This window comes from Rattus rattus, chromosome 10 (assembly GCF_011064425.1).
Source record: "Rattus rattus isolate New Zealand chromosome 10, Rrattus_CSIRO_v1, whole genome shotgun sequence".
Classification (NCBI taxonomy): domain Eukaryota; kingdom Metazoa; phylum Chordata; class Mammalia; order Rodentia; family Muridae; genus Rattus; species Rattus rattus.
The window spans coordinates 12,569,440-12,591,355 of record NC_046163.1 but is presented as its reverse complement, the minus strand read 5'-3'; the positions used below and the strand labels follow the sequence as shown (position 1 = coordinate 12,591,355).

The 21,916-nt window shown below is 47.0% G+C and overlaps 1 protein-coding gene across 3 annotated transcripts in view; it reads right to left on the bottom strand.

The window, feature by feature from the left end:
• The window catches only part of Sctr (secretin receptor), a 55,571-nt gene extending 42,557 nt beyond the window's left edge, over positions 1-13,014 (bottom strand). For 2 of the 3 annotated variants that reach the window (XM_032915237.1, XM_032915239.1), the window contains exon 1: positions 12,728-12,802. In XM_032915237.1, coding sequence (XP_032771128.1) covers positions 12,728-12,802 — 75 coding nt within the window. Of the gene's footprint in view, positions 1-12,727 lie in introns of all 3 variants that reach the window. The other variant, XM_032915238.1, reaches the window with a different exon arrangement.
• Positions 13,015-21,916: the final 8,902 nt, after the last annotated feature.

The window sequence follows — 21,916 nt, the reverse complement described above, 5'->3', positions numbered from 1 at the left end:
GTATTCTGGGGACTGAACTCATATTAAAATGTATAAATCTATAGATTTTTAGATTATGTGTATATCTATGTATGGGGATGTGCATACATGTAAGAACCCACAGAGGCCAAAAGAGGGCGCCAGAGCCCTGGGGCTGGAGGTTGGGGCAGTTACGGTGCCGCCCACTGTTTCTGAGAACCGAACCATGCAGAAGCAGTACTCGCTCTTAACCCCATCTCTCTAGCGCCCCCACGTTCTTAAAACCTATTTCTTAGATTGTTGGAACATCTCAAGATTCCTATTAAGGCCATTAAAGATTTAGATGTTTTAAATTCTCCCTGGAAATATTTCTCACTCCCGGATTCCACACACTCCGTTCATATCCCTTTCAGTGAAAGCGACGTTCCATGTTTATAATGGCTTCTTTTGACAATGACATATTGTTAGCTGTTGAGGCGAGTCCCGTAAGAGGATTATGTGTCCTTGGGCATTGTGTTTTCCCTGAGGTCAATAATCAATGTGCTTTTTCATCTAATTAGTTTCTGTGTACCTGTGGCTAACCTTCCCTTTCCTCCTCCCCCAAGGCTTTCTAGAATTCCAGCCAGTCAAACAGTAGCCATCTGAATTGGCCCCCTAGCCTTTCAGCTTTCTGAACTTTTTTTTTTCCTACCATTTCCATGAAAGAGTTCCTGAATATTACCTGTGATAACTCCTTTGTTCTTTCTGTTCTCTTGTGAGACAAGGTCTCAGATATGCCAGGCCAGCCTTAAACTCCCTGTGTAGCCAAGGATAACTTTAAACTTCTGATTCTCCTGCCTCCATCTCTCTCCAACCATACACCCAGTGCTGGGATTACAGGCAACGCCTTCTGAGACTTGAACCCAGGGCCTTGTGCATGCTGGGCAAGTCTTATACCAATTGAGCCATATCCTCAGCCCTGCTTCTTTATTTTTTAATCTTATATATTTTAACTCAATTTTGGTATTGCCAGGGTATAGCCTGTGCTAATTTTCTTTTTTTAAAAGATGTGTTTGTAACCAAAACAACCCTGAGATTTCACCTCACACCAGTGAGAATGGCTAAGGTCAAAAACTAAGGCGACAGCAGATGCTGGCAAGGATGTGGAGAAAATGGAACACTCCTCCATTGTTGGTGGGATTGCAGACTGGTACAACCATTCTGGAAATCAGTCTGGAGGTTCCTCAGAAAATTGGACATTGAACTGCCTGAGGACCAGCTATACCTCTCTTGGGCATATACCCAAAAGATGCCCCAACATATAAAAAAGACACGTGCTCCACTATGTTCCTAGCAGCCTTATTTATAATAGCCAGAAGCTGGAAAGAACCCAGATGCCCTTCAACAGAGGAATGGTTACAGAAAATGTGGAACATCTACACAATGGAGTATTACTCAGTTATAAAAAACAATGACTTCATGAAATTCATAGGCAAATGGAATGAACTAGAAAATATCACCTTGAGTGAGGTAACCCAATCACAGAAAAACACACATGGTAGGCACTCATTGATAAGTGGATATTAGCCCAAATGCTTGAATTACCCTAGATGCACAGAACACATGAAACTCAAGAAGGATGACCAAATGCGGATATTTCACTTCTTCTTTAAAAGGGGAACAAAAATACCCATAGGAGGGTATAGGGAGGCAAAAATTAGAGCAGAGACTGAAGGAACGGCTATTCAGAGCCTGCCCCACATGAGGCCCATACATATACAGCCACCAAACTAGATAAGATGGATGAAGCAAAGAAGTGCAGGCTGACAGGAACTGGATGGAGATCTCTCCTGAGAGACACAGCCAGAATACAGCAAATACATAGGTGAATGCCATCATTAAACCACTCAACTGAGAACAGGACCCCTGTTGAAGGAATCAGAGAAAGGACTGGAAGAGCTTGAAGGGGTTCGAGACCCCATATGAACAACAATGCCAAGCAACCAGAGCTTCCAGGGACTAAGCCACTACCCAAAGATTATACATGGACTGACCCTGGGCTCCAACTGCATATGTAGCAGAGAATAGCCTTGTTGGGGCACCAGTAGAAGGGGAAGCCCTTGGTCCTGCCCAGGTTGGACCCCCAGTGCAGGGGAATATGGGGGCAGTAAAGGGGATGTATGGGGGAACACTTATATGGGGGACGGGGAGGGGATGGGGAGCTTATGGACAGGAAACCGGGAGAGAGAATAACATTTGAAATGTAAATAAGAAATACCCAATTTAATAAAAATGGAAGAAAAAAAGATGTGTTTGTTTTTAATTTTTATGTGTATACCTGTATGAAATTATGTGCATGCACTGTCCCTGGGGGAGGGAAGAGGGCTCTGATCCTCTGCAACTACAATTATTGGTTGTTGTAAATCACCCTGTGGATGCTGGGAACTGAACCTACGTCTTCTGCAAGAATAGCAAACACTTTAACCCCCAGAGCCACCTCCTTTTACACATCCAACAGCATCCGAACTCCTCCCCAGGAGCAGCCCTGCGGCTGTGTCTGTTGCACTTTGTCTCCAGCTCACTGATGAAGCCAAAGGAGAAAAAGAAATCATGAGTTTGGGACAACCTGTATGCTCCTGGATTCTTGGCCCTGCCATGGGGCGTCATGTCAGCCTACCCTTCCACCAAGCAGATGGACTGGAAGCTATAGGCAGCCATGGTCTGTCCTTAGGAAAGCAGTGGAAGAGTTCAGCCCAGTCTGGAGGTTGGGATAGTGAAGCAGATGTCAACAGAAGAAAGATGTTGCATTCCATTAGCTATTGTTAGTTTAATTTTGGACTCTGCAGTCTGAAAAGAGAAAATTATTACAGAATTAAAAAAATCTGTTCAATTCCTGGAGGCATATAAGAGGGCTTGGCTGGTGAAATGTTGGATAAGTGTGAGGGCCTGGGTTTGGATGCCCAGGAAAGAGTGGGGCATGGGACCTTGCTGTTGTAATCCCAAGGCTGGTGCGGTGGAGACTAGAAAATTAAGGAGAATGCCTGAGTCTTGCTTGCTAATCAATTTAGCCAAATCTGCAAGCCCCAGATCCCTATCTTAAAAGATGAGGGCTGTGGAGATGACTAGGAAAGTAAAGAGTTTGTTCTGCATCCACCAAAAACCAAGCAAATGCCTGGTAGGCTTGGTGGCAGGGCCCACCAAGAGACAAAGGTTCCCTGGGGCAAGCTGTCTAGGTAAGTTAGCATAACTGTCAAGCTGTGGGCTCAGGGAGAGACTCCCTAGAATAATAACCCAGTGGGGCTGGAGAGGTGGCTTAGCAGTTAGAAGCACTTGCTGCTCTTGCAAAGGACCCAAGTCGGTTTCCTACTACCCATGTTGGGTGGCTAGCAAACCCTTGTAACTCCAGCGCCCTCTTCTGGCCTCCTCAGGAAACTGCACACACAGGCTCATGCTTCCATGTAGAAAATGCATGATACACATAAGTAAAAATAAATAAACACTTTTTAAAAGAAAAAAGTGGAAGAGTGATTGAGGGAAACACCCAGCCTCATCCCCAGGCCTCTACATGCACATACAGAATGTGCTTTCACACACATATGCACACACAGAAACATGTGCACTACATACATGTCATCTGACCAGGCCAGGGTACCAAACGTCACTGTCAAACATTGATTAGCATGTCTATAACCCAGCAGTCTGCTTACCTGAGGACACAGGGGCGTGGGATATGACTTCCACTCTTGGAGACCATGGTCTTCAGTGGGTACAGAGAGGTCAGCAGCCAGGGGGGTGTGGTGATAAGGGCTTAGAGGGAGGAGGTGAAGGTGGGGCCTGGGAACGGGTATGGAGACTGCAGGAAAGGGCAGTGCTTAAACCCAAGTGCTGAGGTGACAATAGTATATCCATATGAAGAGGAGTCAACAGTGAGGGTCTCTGGGTGGGGAACCAAAGTTTGAGTAGAATGATGTAAGTACAGAGGCGAGGTGGGTGGGTGGATGGAGGGAGGGATGGATGGATGGTGGGATGGATGGATGGAGGGATGGACAGATGGATGGGTGGGTAGATGGGATGGGTGAGTTGGTGGACGGGTGAGAGGGTGGATGGGTGAGTGGGCGGGTGGATAGATAGATGGATGGATGAATGGGTGGATGGATAGACAGACACAGGGCTGCTGCAGAAGGTCACTTGGTGACATTAGCAAAACAAGAGAATAGTGACCATGGGCAGAAGGATCCTGTGAGGCTGAGAGGATGCAGCATGAGGAACCACACAGAGGCAAATGGGAGGCAGGGACATGGGCAGAGCCAGGACAGAGCCCCCAGCTCCACAAGCCTGCAGGGAGCTGCACTGCTTGGCCCCTCTGCTTAAGTCAGAGGAATGCATTGTTCCTGACCTCATGTCTCTATTACTGTGTCCTTGTCCTTTCTATTTCTCAGACGATGTGCTGCTGTGACTTGAACGTGCCACCAGGTTCTCCTGCTGAAAACCCAGATCAATTTCTAACACACACACACACACACACACACACACACACACACACAGAGAGAGAGAGAGAGACAGAGACAGAGACAGAGACAGAGACAGAGACAGAGGTGAGAACTAGAGTTATCCTAGGAATGGGTTTCAAATGAAGGGATGAAGGGATGTCTCTCTCTCTCTCTCTCTCTCTCTCTCTCTCTCTCTCTCACACACACACACACACACACACATCAAGACTCATCATGCACACACACACACACACACACACACACACACATCATCTTGCCCTTCTCCTTCTATGGTGACATAGCATGAAGAACCGAGTTAGAGGCAGCTCCCCAGTATTGGATTTTCCATCCTCTGAAACTGTAATAAACCTCTGAGCTGGAAAGATGCTCGGTTGACGCACCAGCATGAGGACCTAAGCTTGATTGGTAGAATCCATGTCCAAAAGCTGGGGTCTCTCTGGCCTGCCAGCCTACATGTGTCAGCAGTTACAAGGCCAAAGGAGAGACGTCACACAAAAACAAAGTAGACAGCACATGCATCTGTACACGCATACACATGTGTAGGCACATGCACACACATTCCGAAAAGACAAATGGACTAAAACAGTATAAAGTGGTGATTACATGGAGCTGGGAGATGAAGGAAAGGGAGAGTGGAGTTTCAAGGGTTCTTCACACACACACACACACACACACACACACACACGGGGATGGAGCTCTAAAATGTTAATTTGCTTGACTGTGGCAATCATTTCATCATGCACATCAAAACATCACGTCCTCTTAAGCGCGTGAGATTTCTAATCGTATAAGCGTGTGTATGTGTGCATGGGTCAAAGCTGGGGGACTACCTTGGATGTCATGCTCAGGAATACTGTCTTCCTCCTTTGATACAAAGTCTGTCATTGGCCTGGAACTCACTGGTTAGGCTGGACTGTCAGGCCAGCAAGCCACAGGGACTCTCCTGTCTCAGTCTCCCTAGCCTTGTGATTACTGGTAACCACCACTCTTGATACTTTGACCTGAGGATGGAACTCAGGTTCTCCTGGTAGCCAGGCAAGCATTTACTACTAAGCTGTCTCATCTTGCACTCAAAGCACACCACAATTTTTAAAGATTTTTTTTCCAAAAATGTCTAGCAAATGTGTCTACCGGAAGCCACTGATAAGCCTGATTCTGTGGATGCTGAGCAGGAGCCCAGCTTCAGCAAGAAAAAGTGAGGGCTACGAGCCCAGAAACAGCTTCCAAGAAGCTGGCCACCAGGGGGCAGAGCTGCGACTGTGGAAGGAGGTGTTAGGAGAGCTATTTTACCAGCCCTGAAGGGACAAGAGGGAAACATTCAGTGTGACCCCCCACTTCCTAGTGAAATCTGAAGAAATCAGACATAGAGAAGCGGGTCTGGGAGAGAACTCAGTGGGTGGTCATGCAAGATGGGGTTTCCTGGGGAAGGAAGCTCCTGAGGTATGGGTCAGCGGTATAGTTTGGATCTAGTATGGTCCCCAGTGTATTAGAGCTGAGTAACTAATTTGGTGTTATTTGGAAGGTCGTAGAACTTTTAGAAGGCAGGAACTAGTAAAAGACAGGTCAGTGTGTGGGGGCTGGGGGCAGGGCACATCGTACTTTTGTGTCTGTTGCTGTAAAAAATACTCTGACGAGAGCAGAGGGACGGAGGGAGGGGTTTTCTACCGCACAGTTCCATGATCCTTTGCAGCTCTGTGATCCATCATCCATCATGGCAGCAGGAGTGTGAGCCAGCTGGTCCCATCATATCCACAGTCCCAACAAATGCTCACACGCTAACACTCTGCTCCTCTCTCTACTTCTATTCTACCCAGAGAACAGCAACCTTGATGACGTTCCACCTTAATTAATCTGATCTGAGTAATGCCCCAGAGATATGCCCAGCGGGCAAGCCAATCTAGAAACCCTTCAGTGATACTCCTTCCCAGATGATTCCGAACAAACCATCACACGGGGCGCCTTTGAAGGGGACTGTGTACCTACAGTCCCTTCCCGCCTGTATTTTGTTTTCTGGTTATGAAACATGAAGTTTTGTTCCACTATGAACATCCACCATGATGCTGGGCCTCACCAGAGGCCCAGAACAATAGGCTAATTCATCATGAACTGAATCTCCAAAAACCGTGAGCCAAAATTGACCTTTGTCTTCCTAAGTTGGTCACCCCATGTGTTTGTTTCAATGACAAAAGCTGAGCAACACAGATAGGTTTAGGGACTGGGCATGACAAGGAGGCTGGGCTCCTGCTCAGATAGTGCCATAGACTGAAAGTCTATGTCACCCCAATTCATACACCGAAGCCCTCACACCAGTGTGGCTATCTTTGAAGACAGAACCTTTCAAAATATAATGAATGTGTGTAAGATGGGTGGAGGCTGGACCCTAAATGATCTATATTCTCATAGAGGAGACAATATCCACCCAGCGTGCTCCCCGGATAGGCCACATGAGAACAGAGTAGCTACCTAGAAGCCAGGAAGTGATAATGTGTATGCTGGTCAGTCTGTGGTGTGTGTGTGTGTGTGTGTGTGTGTGTGTGTGTGTGTGTGTGTGTCTGTGGTGTGTGTGTGTATGTGTGTGTGAGTGTGTGTGTGTGTGTGCATGTGTGTGTGTGTGTGAGTGTGTGTGTGTGTGTGTGTGTGTGTGTGTGTGTGTGTGTGTGTGTGTGAGTGAGTGTGTGTGTGTGTGTGAGTGTGTAAGTGTGTCTGTGTGTGTGTGTGTATGTGTGTGTGTGTGTGTATGTGTGTGTGTGTGTGTGTATGTGTTTGTGTGTCTGTGTATGTGTCTATGTGTGAATGTATGTATGTGTGTGTGTCTGTGTGTGTGTGTGTCTGTGTGTGTGTGTGTGTGTGTGTGTGTGTGTGTGTGTGTGTGTGTGTGTGTGTGTGTGTGTCTGTGTGTGTGTGTGTCTGTGTGTGTGTGTGTGTGTGTGTGTGTGTGTGTGTGTGTGTGTGTGTGTGTGTGTGTGTGTGTGTGTGTGTGTGTGTGTGTGTGTGTGTGTGTGTGTGTGTGTGTGTGTGTGTGTGTGTGTGTGTGTGTGTGTGTCCTGGAACTTAACAACTAGACTAGACTGACTGACCAGGAAGCACCAAAGATCTGCTGGTCTCCACCTTTCCAGAGCTGAGATATACGCATGAACCATCATATCTGACCTTTTTAAACATGGGAGTCAAACTTAGCTCCTTGTGCTCACTAGGCACGCAGTTTGCCAACAGAGCCGCACCCTCAGCCCCGGTGTACGGTTTTTTTAGGACAGTCTGACTGACCAAGATGAATAGGAAGGAAAGAAGCAGAGGGCTCGCAGGAGACACATCTATCAGAAGCTAGCTGCTCAGAGGAAGCCAGGCCAGGTAGTCTTGACTCTCAGGAAACAACAGGCAAATCCATCAGCTGGAAATGAGATTGTGAATCAGGAGGGCAGGGATTCAAATAGACAGGTCATGTGAGAGCCGTGGGTGAAGGGAGCAACGGGGAAAGTTCCAGATAGAGTCCTGGGGTTAACTGAGGTTATGGGGCCCGGTTCCAATCCTAACAGACTCATGTTCCTATAAGGGACAGGATGGGCTGGACTGCAGGCACAATTCTGGGTATACCTCTCCCCACTACAGTTCATCTGTCAGAGTGGTCTGTTGAAGCCAGCGGCGCCTGGACAGTCTCACTTTCTTAAGTCCAGCCAGTGCTGAGCCGCCTGATATTTATTGTAAGCAAGCACAAGTAGAGAGGATCTGAGTGTTGTGGGTTTGCCTGGGTACCCCGGAGCCTGGAGAAGGTCAGTGTCTTTAACACTGCAGGGAGACTGGGGCCCCGTGATGAGACACTGGAAGGGGCTGCCACAGTGGCAGAATGCTAACCACTCAGACCAGCAGGGATACACTGCTACAGTGTGGGAGAGTCTCTGCTTCAGAGCCGTCAACTAGAAAGCAGGGACAAGGAGAAGACGCCAAAGCCGGCAGCGAAGACGATGACACATTCTCTACGGTCTTCTCTCTGGTTTGGAAATGGGTTTTTATTAGGTGTGCTTAAGTGTCCGTTAGCTTCCCACTGCTCTGATGAGGTGACAGAGAAAGTCGGCTAAGGAGGAAGGACGTATCTGACCTAGGGTGTCATTTGAGCTTGTGGCAGCAGAGCCTGTCATACTGAGAGCACTTGAGCATTCAGGGTGGCCAGGAAGCAGAGAGAGGTAGAGGAAGGGCCAGGGTCATAATATCCCCTAACTTATAATATCCCCTAACTTATAATATCCCCTAACTTATAATATCCCCTAACTTATAATATCCCCTAACTTATAATATCCCCTAACTTATAATATCCCCTAACTTATAATATCCCCTAACTTATAATATCCCCTAACTTATAATATCCCCTAACTTATAATATCCCCTAACTTATAATATCCCCTAACTTATAATATCCCCTAACTTATAATATCCCCCTAACTTGTTCTATTAGACTCTCCCTGCCCGGGTTATCTCCGGACTGTCCTAAGGACTGGGCATCAAGTCTCCAACACAGGAGAGGAATTCAAGATTTAAACCATAGGGCTGGGGAGATGGCTCAGTGGGTAAAGTGGCTGAATTCCAAGACCAACGACCTGAGTTCAGTTCCAAGACCCCACATAACAAAGCCAGGCATGGTAACACATACGTAAAATGTCACTAGTGGGAAGTAGAGACCGGCGAGTCCTTAAGGCTTTCAGATCACTCAGTCCAGTCAAACCAGTGAGTTCCAAACCCCAGTGAGAGACCCTGTCTCAAAAAACCAAGATGGACAGAGTCCCAAACCGGACAGAGTCCTGAGGAATGATGCTCAAGGTTGACCTCTGACCTCCACACGCATTTCTACACACACACAAGATCCAAATTCTAATAGCCTGTTCCCATATGACTCAGTCATTGTCATCAGAGTGCCTCAAATCCAATCAGCAGCCCCTATTTTTAGTCCTGTTGATGTACCTCTCAGACACACGACAGACCTTAGGGCAGTAGTTATCACACGGGGGCAATTCCCCTCCTTGTTTTCATAGAACATTTGACAATGTCTGATGATATTTTCTGTTGTCACGGCCTTGCAGATATACTCCCAGTCCCTCATCTAGGGAGATCAGAGATGCCTCTCAGGCTCATACAATGCACAGAACTGCTATATCTTGTCCATATGTCAAAAGTGTCAGGTTGGCCTGGGGATGTGGTTCAGCTGGTTCATGGACAGTGTGCATGAATCCCCGAGTTCCCCCACCCCCAGCATGAACTTGGCATGGTGGCACACACCTTTACCAAGTAGGTAGAGGCGGTGGGATCGGAAATTCAAGACCATCCTTAGTTACCTAGGGAACTGGAGGCTATCCTGGGCTACATGAGACCTGTCTCGAAAAAATTGTGTCTAAGTTAAGAGACCCTGCTTGAAACATGGGTCAGAAAGATTACAAGAGTTGGGAGGTACAAAGGATTGCCTTAAGGCAGTGTTTTCCTGACATGCTGGGGCAAGCGCACACAGGAAGTCACTGCAGCCATGGTTGCCTGAGCAAATCAAGCCAGCAGCCTACCCACAGGGAAGGGGAGGGACGGTGAGACCCTGCCTCTACTGGGGCGCTACAGGCAGCTAATCACTGATGTGGGGATGAGGGTCAGTTAACCACTGATGTGGGGATGAGGGTCAGTTAACCACTGATGTGGGGATGAGGGTCAGTTAATCACTGATGTGGGGATGAGGGTCAGTTAATTACTGATGTGGGGATGAGGGTCAGCTAATCACTGATGTGGGGATGAGGGTCAGTTAATCACTGATGTGGGGATGAGGGTCAGTTAACCACTGATGTAAGGATGAGGGTCAGTTTTCTCCAGGGATGCAGACCCTGGTGGATTCCCCATGCTTCAGTGGATTGCCCCACACCCATGATTATATGGGCAACACAAATAGCACTCAGTGGGTTATTGGAGAGAGAGAGAGAGAGAGAGAGAGAGAGAGAGAGAGAGAGAGAGAGAGAGAGACAGGATGAACTGGGGAGGGGTTAGGATGAATACAGGAGAGTTAGGGGAATAAGTGAGGAATGATGTGATCAAAATATATTAATAATATTCTAATACAAACAATAGAGCTAGTATAGAGGGCATATTAATTTTAAAAAGAATTTTACATGTATGGGTATTTTGCCTGCATGTAGGTCTGGGTAGCCTGTACATGCCTGGTGATTCTAATCTGTGGCAAGTTTACGTTAATAGCCAGAGCTAGGGAAATGGAGACAGGAGAATTCCTGGGGCTTATAGACCTTACTTGGTGAGTCCCAGGCCAGGGAGAGACCTGGCTTTAAGAAACCAGGGTGGATAGCACATGAGGAATAAAAGCCAGAAGATGCTCTCCGGCCTCCACATGCACACACACACACACACACACACACACACACACACACACACACACAGACACTCTCCCATGGATGCACCAAGCATCTCGTTCATTCACTGTCAACTGAACACACACCCATCGAGCTTCCTCTTATGGGACAAAATAGAACAAGACAAGTCTCAAGTCTCAGTGCTCAAGCTACAGCATGTGTCTGGTGGGACAAGCGTGTGTGTGTGTGTGTGTGTGTGTGTGTGTGTGTGTGTGTGTGTGTGTTTGTGGGGAGCAGGGGGAGAGAGGTCAGATGTTATATATGAAGAAAGCCAGCAGAGAAGATGGCGTGCTCAGTTTCTTATAGAAAAAAACCCAACCCCCTTCAGCAGTCACAGTTTTTCAGTTTCTACTTGCAAAGGACCCTCTGGCACCTCCCCTGTAGAAAGAGGTGAGGAAGGGAGCTAGGAACAAATACTTCAGCTTCAGTGGTCTCTTTGGAAGAGGCTTATGATGTCCCTCTGAGGGAAAACCAAGAGGAAGGAAGAAATTGTCTTTATTGTCCCTGGATGTCAAGATCCAATGTGTGAGCACCCAGAGTCAAAGGATCAAGAGGGGAAGTTGCAGAAGCTGGGAAATGGTCCAAACAAAGCAGGCCATTCCGCCCTCATTTATTAAAGGCGTTTTCTACCACAAACCCCAAGAGATAGGATCACAGGTCTGGATAAGCCCTCACAGTGACCAGAGGCCCACATGAAGCCTTCTCCTAGAGATACCCACGGTGCATATGTGTATGTACCTGACATGCAGAAACAAGGGACGCAAGGGACAGAACAAACCTCGGGCAGGTCAGACCCCTCCTCCCAAAGTGAGGAATCTAAAGATCTGGGCTCTGGTCCCAGCCCTGCTCCTCACACGCTGACCGAAAGCAAATCTCCCGCTGAGGCCTTTCATGGTCTGAAAAACGCGGGACTTGAACAGACATACACAGCAGGGGTCCCAGGTGCAGTGAAGACTTGAACCAAGCAAAGCCTCAGTTTCCCCATCTGTTCATTCCTGAGATTGCCTTTGAGACAAAAATGTAAACTGAGCCTGGTCCGGCAGCCCTGGCACCACACGAAAATGCCTCGGGAAACAGGAAACAATGTTTTAGACCCAGATGGTAGTGTCAGGATCTATTCCCTGTGTTAATATTGCAGCCGAACCGGCAGCCTTGACCTTCTTCCCAATTCTTCCCATCCTGCCAGCCTCGAAGCAGGCTGTCTCGCATCCAGATATCCCAGGGGAAAGTTCCCAGAAGTTTCTATGGGAAAGAAACACAAACCACCCGCCTGGCCTCTCTCTCCCCACTCCTCCAACTTTCTTCCTCTCCTACCCTGAGTTTGTTGCTCCTAGGAGGGGCAGACTTCAGAAGGTCAGTCCCTCCAGGCGGGGGAGGGCTGAAATGGTCCCATCACAGATGCGAAAACTGAAATTTCCCATCTGCACACCGGAGCACGTGAAAAACCAAAACCAAACCAAAACAAAACAAAAAAGTGCTAGCTAGCCTGAACAACGTGGTTCTTTTTTCTGACAGTAGCCTCTCCCGCTCCCTTTCTGAGCCTTGGTCTCCGTGCTTGAGACCAGGTTCTCAAAAGGAAACGAGGATGTTTGGATAAAATCCTAGAGAGCAAATATCTAGCACACGTCGTTTCCCCGGGCGACTACAGAATTTTGTCTCCTGGAAAGAAGTGTGTTTAGCGGCGGCGGGAAGGGGTGAGCGAAGGTGAGGGGACTGAGCCTCACAGAGAGCCCAAGAAGTTTTTGCCTTTGGAGAAGAAGGGGGCTCCGACAGAGCGATAGTATGTTGAGGGAAGAGAGATCGGCTGCTCCCCATAACTCCTAGGACCCGATAGAGGACGGTGGACGTTCGGGGGGCGCGGAGTGGGGGCGCGGGGTGGGGCGCGGTACTCACGGTGTGCGCTGCATTGGTGAGCAGCAACAGCCTCAGCAGAAGCAGGGACAGCCGGGGTCTCATGGTGCTGACCATGCTCCGCCCACTGTTGCTCCCCTTTGCGTTCTGGCCCCTTCAGGAGCTTGGTGGCCGGTTCTGCGTCCAGCTCAGCGACCTGCACGTGGTCCAGGACCCTGGGCGACCCCCAAGCCCAGAGAGACCATGGCTGGACCTACCCAATCCGATCAGATCCACAGCCAGGCTTGAGGCTGCTGCTCCCTGAAGGAGGTGGCGAGACTGTTAACAAACCTGCAGTGCCTATTGATAAGGACTGGACGCTGCTCTCGACTCCACCCTGCTGGGAATAGCCGGGAGGGGTTGGGGGGGCAGCTCAGAGCTGGAAGGGAGGAGACAGGAGGAGGGACCCCAGACACCCTACTGGAGGCAGCTGTAACCTCCTTCCTTCCCTTCCAATCCAGAAAGTACTCTCTCTGGAGGATCTAAGTCAGGTGCCTTGAGCAGAGTAACAAGGTAGGCAACTATTTTTTTAAGTCCTTAATTGACACAGGGTCTCCCTATGTAGCCCAGTTTGAACTCTCAGGCCTCCTGCCTCAGTTTCCTGGGATTACAGATGTGGTCTCCTACACCTAATCTAGTATCAGCAACCTTTCGTTTTCCAGGCTGACTTTTAAACAAACAGAATTAAGTGAATGTCTACTCCATCCTACAGAACCGGCGTGAAGTGATGTAAATCCTCTTTTCTTTAGCTTTCAGCACTGCAATAAATAAGCAGCTAATCCATGCAAAAAGACGAAAGGGTTGTTTGGCTCGTAATCTGGAGAGCCTCAGTCCATGATTGGTTGGCGCAGGCGCAGGCGCAAAGCAGCCCCATGCTCACGGTTTGGGAGTGCATAGTGGGGACAAACTTCCTGCTTAACGAGCCCTCCGGACAAAGAGAAAGAGGCCAGGGTCCAACGATTTCCTCTGAGGCCACATCCCTTATGACCTAAAACCTCTCACTAGGTCTCACCTCCTAGGAGCCATCACTCTCCACTAGCTCCACCCCAGGGACAAAGCCTTTATCAACACAGGGGTCTTTGAGTGACACTTATCATTCCAAACTGTAGGAAGATACTTTTTTTTTCTCCTTAAAACAGTTTCAAACCCATTCTGGCCCCAAGCTCTCCATGTAACCAGAGATAACTTCTGATCATCCTGTCTCTCCCTGCTGAATAGGATTGTAACTACGTATCAGCATCACCTCACCCAGTGCACGCAGAGCTAGAGAGCAAACTCAAGGCTTCCTGCATGCTAGGCAAGCACTCCGAGCCCAGCAAACCACACTTCTCCGTGTGACAGGGAAATGGGAGAGACTATGGTGGCCACTATTGGGAAATATCATACTGTACAGTCTCCCAGGTTCAACGTCACCCTCCCTGGGGAAGAGAGGGCCATTCTTTTATGTCAATGGCCTCTTAGTTCTAACACAGTTGACCCAGTCACACTGTACCGGAAAGTGGGATCTCTAAACCAAAGTCCCAACCATCAGAACCCTAGATATTCGGTATGTCCTTCCAACAGGTCATCCTGAGGAGAGGAGAGTCTGTTCTTGACTCTGGAGTCGGTTCCATCGATACTTCCCATTTGATTATGTGCCTGAGTGGAGGTGTGTGTAGAGGTTAAAGATGAGTAGTGAGTGCTTTCCTCGTTCACTCTTCCCTATCTTTTGAGGCAGGGTCTCTCAGTGAACTTGAAGCTCATCATTTGGCTCCACCGACCACTGGTCACTGAGCCCTAGGGCTCCTCTTCTCTCTGCCTCTCCAGTGCTGGGACAGCAAGTGCCCACACTACGCTGTGCCTGGCTTTTTGTAAGGTCCTCATGCTGGCGTGGCAAGCATTTTACAGACTGAGCCAACTCCCCGGCCCTCCTGCAGACACACTTAGCACCTCACTGAGGCAGTGACACGATTTTTCGGAAAATGAAAATCTCAATGAAAATGAACCCAAGTGCCAAAGGGGAAAGAAATTTCCCTCCTTTCTCCTTTCTTTCGGCATATCCTTTAGAATACTTTGCCTCTTTACAGCATGTACAAATCCATGGAGTTATAAACAAGCCCCTTGCCAGCTTTGAATCCCAGTCCACTCTTCAGTCTTTTCTAGGCCTTAATTTTTGGGAGAGAGTCTCTAGCCCAGGCTTGCCTTTAATTCCCTGTGAGTAGCTGGGGATACCCTTGAAAGTCGGGTCCTATCTTCACACCCCACGTGCTGGGGCTGCAGATACGTTCTGTCACACCTGGTTTTATGTGACAGCTGCGAGATACCCCAGGGCTTTGTAAATGTTAGGCAGGCACTCCGCAGGAGCTTGGTTACTGCTTGTAGCGTCATTGTTGTCATTGTCGTACTTGTCTCAATGGGCTGAGGTGTTTCCTCTTTTGTTTGGCTAAACACAATCCTCTGTGTATAGATGAGTATGCATATCCAGGAGCGACACTTCTGCTGCTTTTGTAGAGGGCTGGTTAAAGTGCATTCAGTCTGACCTGATGCTGACTGAACGTGGTTACTTTATCGGTGCCTGTGATAAAATACTTCGACAAAAGCGGTTTAGGGGGGACGGTTTAGTTTGGCTCATAGTTTAGGGGTATCGTCAGTCCATCATGGTGGGGAAGGCACGGCAGCAGGAGCCTAGGGCAGCTGGTTATATTGTATCCACAGTCAGGAAGCAGAGAGACAGACGCTGGGGCTCAGCTCCCTTTCTCCGTTTTAACTTGGTCCAGAACAGCAGCCCATGAGATGGCGCTGCCCACAGTTCCAGAGGGTCTTCCCACCTCAATTAACCTAATTAGTTAATTGCATCAACGAGTAACAGCAGCTATCTAACTGAGTTAGAAAATTGTCTTGTTTTCCTCACATTGTGAAAAGGGTTCACCAATGATCCCTTTTTAAAAATTATTTCTCCATTATGTCATATGTAGTTTCTCTTTCTTTCCCCACAAAAGGAATAAGATATGCTAGAGAATTAACATTATTCGACAGATATTTACAAAGCCCTGCTCTGAGGCAGGTGCTACATTAGGGAGACGGAGGCCTGTGGAAATCACCCTTGCCGACCTCAGCCCATGTGGACAGTCTACAGTGCTACACCTTCATCCTCTCCCGGGAGCTACAAAGGATGCTACTTAAGTCCTGCATCACCATGAAATGAATAAGTCTGTTGGTCAGCAGACGTAAGCAACCGTAGAGAGCAGAGCAGGCAATTATTTTTCAGACTGAAGCAAGTTCTATGCAAAGGACATAGAGATGCTATGAGGGTGTTTTCCTTGGTCAAGTGACTGTAAGGTAATATGGAGACCTGAGGTTGATCCCCAGAATGCATATCATTCACATAAAAGGCCATAAGTTTGGTGGCATATATCTGTGATTCTAGGGGAAGGAGAGATGGGTGACCCCTGGGGCATGTTTTTTTGTTGAGCCCGAGGTCTCAATGAGAGACAAACAACTAAACAAAAAACCAAGGTGCATGGTGCCTGAAGAATAATTCCTGAGGCTGAATTCTGGCCTTCAAGTTTATGCACACATGTGTTCACATGTTTACATGGTACATGTGCTGGGGCATGCACATGTGGCGTACACACACACACTCGCATACACACACACTCGCACACACACACAGCAGATAGGAAGGCATGAGACAGCTAAGACCGTTGGATCTGCACATTAGTTGAGCCCTACCTGTCTTCAGGCTTAAAGGCGAAGCACATTTGATCGTCCTTATTTTATAAGGTCCAAGCCTGTTTTGACTCCATTCTCCTTCTTAATTACACAAACTTTTCTTGTCTACTCTCAGACCATGGGCCTTGTTGAGGCTTTCTGGAAGAACAGCCTAAGAGTTAGCACGTGAACCAACAGGGGAGCAGCATCACCATCCCCCAACCAAGCAAGCAGTGATTGGTCCTGAGACAGGCACTGGACTCATTCTGACCAGGAGGAGTGGCACCAACACATCCTATATGTGGGCATCCTGATCAAACTAATAGCAAGAAGGCAGTCTTTTCCAGAGCATAGGGACAGCCTTGTTGAGACTGAAACCAGCTGAAATGGAAAGAACCAGCCATCGAGAGAGGATGGCCCAGCAGCTGTCAGCTTAGTGCAGACATCGCTGAAGTCCTAACTTGCTAATCTTGGTTGTCAACATGACTACATCTGGAGTTAACGAAAACCCAAGCAGCTGGGTACATCTGTGAAGGGCGATTTTTTTTTCTTAATTGAATCATTTGACGTGGGAAGACCCATTTCTAACCTGGATCTTTAAGATGGGAAGATCTGCCTTTAATCTGGCCCACACCTCTGCTGGCAGCCCAATAAAGGACAGGGAAGAAGAAAGCTTTCTCTTTGCCAGCTGCTCTTGCTCTCGCTGGCAAATCCATCCCTTCACTGGCATTCCAGTCTATTTCTTTAGGATTCTGACGTAGACTCTAGTCCAGCTGAGACATCCAGCTTTGGGGACTGAAAAACCACTACATTCTTGGATCTTTTCCTGGTAGAAAGTCATTGTTGGACTAGCTGGGCCAAAGCCTGTAAGCCATTGTAATAAATTCCCTGAATAGACAGATGATAGATAGATAGATAGATAGATAGATAGATAGATAGATAGATAGATAGATGATGATAGACAGATAGATAAATGGATAGACAGATAGATAGATGATAGATAGGTAGATGATAGATAGATGATAGACAGATAGATAAATGGATAGACAGATAGATGATAGATAGATAGATAGATAGATAGATAGATAGATGGATGGATGGATGGACAGACAGGCAGATAGGTTCATTCTATAGATTCTGTTCCTCTAGAGAACACTGACTAATGTGTTTGCCTTCCAGTGAGGCTTCCCTAAGGAATATTTGAGATTTCGTGGTTTGGAGGTTGTGGGGGGAGACAACAGAGGACAGAGAAAGAAATGGGCTGCTCCAGATGTTTGAATCAAAGGTGTCCCTCAAATGACTGCACAGGTTCAAAGAGAGCCATCCGAGGCATGGAGTCAGCTCCGTGGAGAGACCTGTGCGCTGCATGGCAGGCAGCTTTACTTTTAGAGCAGAACTAATGTTTGATTGATGAGCCGTGAGTAAAAAGCCAGAGTGGTTTCCTATTGAGCGCTGAACTACAAAGGCTCGACATTCACATTGTAATGAGGTTTTAATGCTCCCGCCTCTGTGTTTACTCTCTAGAAACGCCGACTGCAGTTCTCAGGAAAGCGGTTTCTTCTTTACTTTTTCTATTTTTCGCCACCGTTTGTCAGCATCCTTTTGAATATTTAAATGAAATATGAGAGTTAAAGGAGATCAAATAAAAGAGCAAATATAGCCACCTCTGGAAGAGTGCTGTTAGTGCTTTCAAATCCTTACGGTCAGTGGATGGAAGATCAGGAGCACCCAGACCTTCCTAAAGAAACCCACAGGGCTTATTCAGCCCACAGAATACTTGTGGGCTGACAAACTGGCTCAGCAGGTAAAGGTGCTTGCCTCCAAGTCTGATGGCCTGAGTTCAATCCCCGAATCCCACACCGTGGAAGGAGAAAACGTCAGGTGTCCTCTGACCTCTGACCTCTAGACATGCACTGAGGCATATGTGCACACACACATGCACACACACACACACACACACACACACACACACACACACACTAAACAAATGTATGAAATAAATAACAAATGCATGACATACATAATTGTTATAAAAAATTTTAAGAATTTTGTTATCATCCAAACCTGGATTCAAGTCCTGACTTAATATTCAATTAGTACTAGGATTTTGGGCAAATTTCTTGAACCCTGGAGATTTCAGCTTCTTCATTTATGCAGTGGGGGGGTAAATACCCATCTTCAGCATCACCATGTGGGAAAGGGACCGACATTGTTTTCAGCCCTGTATCCAGTGGTATGTCCACAGGGCTCTGATGGATAATCCCAAAGCCCTGGTCACACAGATGGCCCTGGTTAAACTCTGCTGGTCATAAAACAAAAAAGTGATGGGTGGAAAAAATGACTTATAGGGAGGGAAGGAGGCTAAAAGGCTCTCAGGATGGGGTTCGGAGAGAACATGTTATGCATGTATGTATAGACAGATAGTGAGTTTATCAGTGAGCCAGCTCAGTGAATATGGTGCTCACCTCAAGCCCCCAGGTAGGAGGAGAGACCTGGCCTCAGTGTTAGGCTCTGACTTCTACATGTGTGCTCACAAAACAAATAATATAAAAATAAAACAGTTACTACATACATGCACAGGGTTGTCCGAGAATAAGTTGAGTAAGTTGCTTTTATTTTTTTTTTTTTTGGAAGAATTCAGCGCATGTAAATAGTGGTCTGAGAGCTTTGTTCAGATTCCCAGCTAGCAGCATGGGTGTCACTGTCAGATGATGTGGTCCAAGATCTCTGGGCTTCAAACTGAGGAGGAGAAACGAGCTTTCTTTGCCCTGTCTTATTTTTTTTTTTAAAAAAATATATAACTTTTTTGGGCTGGAGAGATGGCTCAGTGGTCAAGAGCTTTCCCGAGGTCCTCAGTTCAATTCCCCGCAACCACATGGCAGCTCACAACTGTAATTCCAGGGCTCTGACACCCTCACACAGACACACACAGCAAAACACCAATGAACATTCATATACATGTGTGTGTATGATGTATATGTATATGATGTCTATGTATATGTATGTGTGTATGTGTGTGTATGTGGATATATATGTATATGTGTATGTGTATATTACATTATATATTATATAAAAAGTAAAGTTTATTTTATGTGTATGAATGAATGTTTCTTATATATATATGTATATATATGTACATATATTTAATCACATCATATGCATGCCTAGATGCTGTCAAGAGGAGGCTGCAGATCCCTTGGAGCTGGGGTTATATATGGTTGCAAACCACCATGTGGATACTGGTAATTGAACCAAGGTCCTCCTCTGCGTGAGCGACATCTCTCTAGTCCCCTGCCATAGATTATTTGAAATGTTCTTCAGGGAAAACATGAAAGCAAGAATGGGAGAAAGATCATATGAGAGTCTGGAAGGATCAAAAGATAAATACAGCACATCAAAAGGTTTTAAGACAGAAAGCATTACCAGTATATTCAAATATCAAGTGTGATGGCTGTGTCAAGTGTCAGCTTGAAAGGATCTAGATGCACCTAGAAGACTCGGGCATGCCTGTGAGGGGTAGTCTGGGTCAGGTTAGTCTCTTGGGATGACTACAGAAATTATTCTGATCACATTAACCGAGGTGAGTAGACTAGCCTGCCAAGGGTGGCACCATTCCCTGGCTGGGGTCCTCGTGTATAAATGGAGCTGGCTAGGAGTCAGTCAGTCAAGTTTCTGACTATTTGATGTTGCACTGTAAACTTGTATCACAAAGTTAGTGTCTTGAAACAAACACCATGTGAAACTTTGGAATCTTAAATTCAGGCAGGGCTCAATTGGAAAGTGAAGAGAGTCACAGATCAGTGAAGATCCAAGAAGAGAGGACAGGGCCATGGAAGTAGAATGGGTCAGTATCTGGTCTAAATTGCCACACTGTCAGGCAAAGAAAGGGCAGTGGGGTAGGGGGCAAAACTAAGTCTGAAAACATGGTATTTTGAGTTTTCTTCCGCATACAGTGTGAAATCCCCAGAGAGATTTAAACAATGGAATTGGTGGCCCTCCCTGTTCCATAGAAACGTGTGACAAGCTTCTAAACCTGTGTCTCGCTCATTGTCTCTTCTCATTCTCCTGGGGCCTGGGGCACCTCTGTGTCTGCTCACTGTGGACGCCAACTGCAGCTTGCACACGAATAGAGGAAGTAATTAACCATCTAGACCGGCCATAATTGTAGAGCATCCTTGGGTCCAGAATTCTCAGACTTTAATGAGCTCACAAACATCACAGTGGAATTTTACTAAAATGTGGTTTCTGATTCAGGAGATCCCAGACAGCCCGAGATTCTAGATTCTTCACAAGCTTCCTTGCCAGTTCCACGGAATGAACACCAAGGGTTTAGAAATCAGGTTGGGAGTGTGGATGGGGGTGGGGGAGGATAGCTCACTCTGTGAAGTATTTGCCTTACAAGCATTAGGACCTGAGATTTTGATCCTCATAGGCCGCATAAGAAGAGCCAAGCATGGTTTAACCATGCTTGTAAACTTAGCCCTGGTGAGGCAGAGCCAGGAGGATCCTTGGGACTTGCTGATCAGCCATCCTAGATGACCTGGTCAGTTCCAAGCCATTTAGAGACACTGTCTCAAAAGGCAAGGTGGATGATGACTTAGGAATGATGTGGAAGGTCATGCTCTGGTCTTCACATGCACACATGAATGCACATATACACACATGAATGTATGTGGGTATGAATGCACAAGCAAACACAAACACACACACACACACACACACACACACACACACACACACACAAAAAGAAATCACTCTATGCCAGGGGTTTGAAGCCGTAAGAACAAGAACATGAGCTACAAAGCTCAGATAGAGAAAGATATGGTAGGGTTCATACTGATGCTTAATCTAACAAGCTCTAGAGTCACCTAGGAGACAAATCTCTAGACTTGTCTGTGAGGAAGTCTTCAGACTGGTAACTTGATGTGGAAAGACATACTCTGGATGTAGGCAACACCATTTCATGGACTGGAGTCTTGGACTGAAAATGAGAGAGAGAGAGAGAGAGAGAGAGAGAGAGAGAGAGAGAGAGAGAGAGAGAGAGAGATATGAGCACCAGCATTTGTTTTCTCTGCTTCCAGACTGAGGATTGAATGTGACCGGCCACCTCCCACTGATTGGCACGCTATCCCCCGTGGTGTACTATATTCCTGAACTGAGCCAAAATGAATCCATCCTTTTTAAAGTTGCTTTTGTTGGGTATTTTGTCATGGCTATGGGCAAAGTACCTAGTGCAGTAGTATATCTCTGTCTGTCCTTCTTACCAGAGAGAAAGCCATCTACAGGCTTCTGCCAGGAACCAGAGTTAGATGATGTGCCCAGCCCTAAATTCATCAATGCTTGGCCTGGATGCAGCAGATGCTGCTAGAACTGAGCTGCTATGAGACAGTGGACATTGACAACAGACAGTGACCACATATGACAACAGACCCTGTCGCTAATTGCTGTGTGACCATATGGGTACTTTCTGTGTATAATAGAAAATACATTTGTACTAAGAAA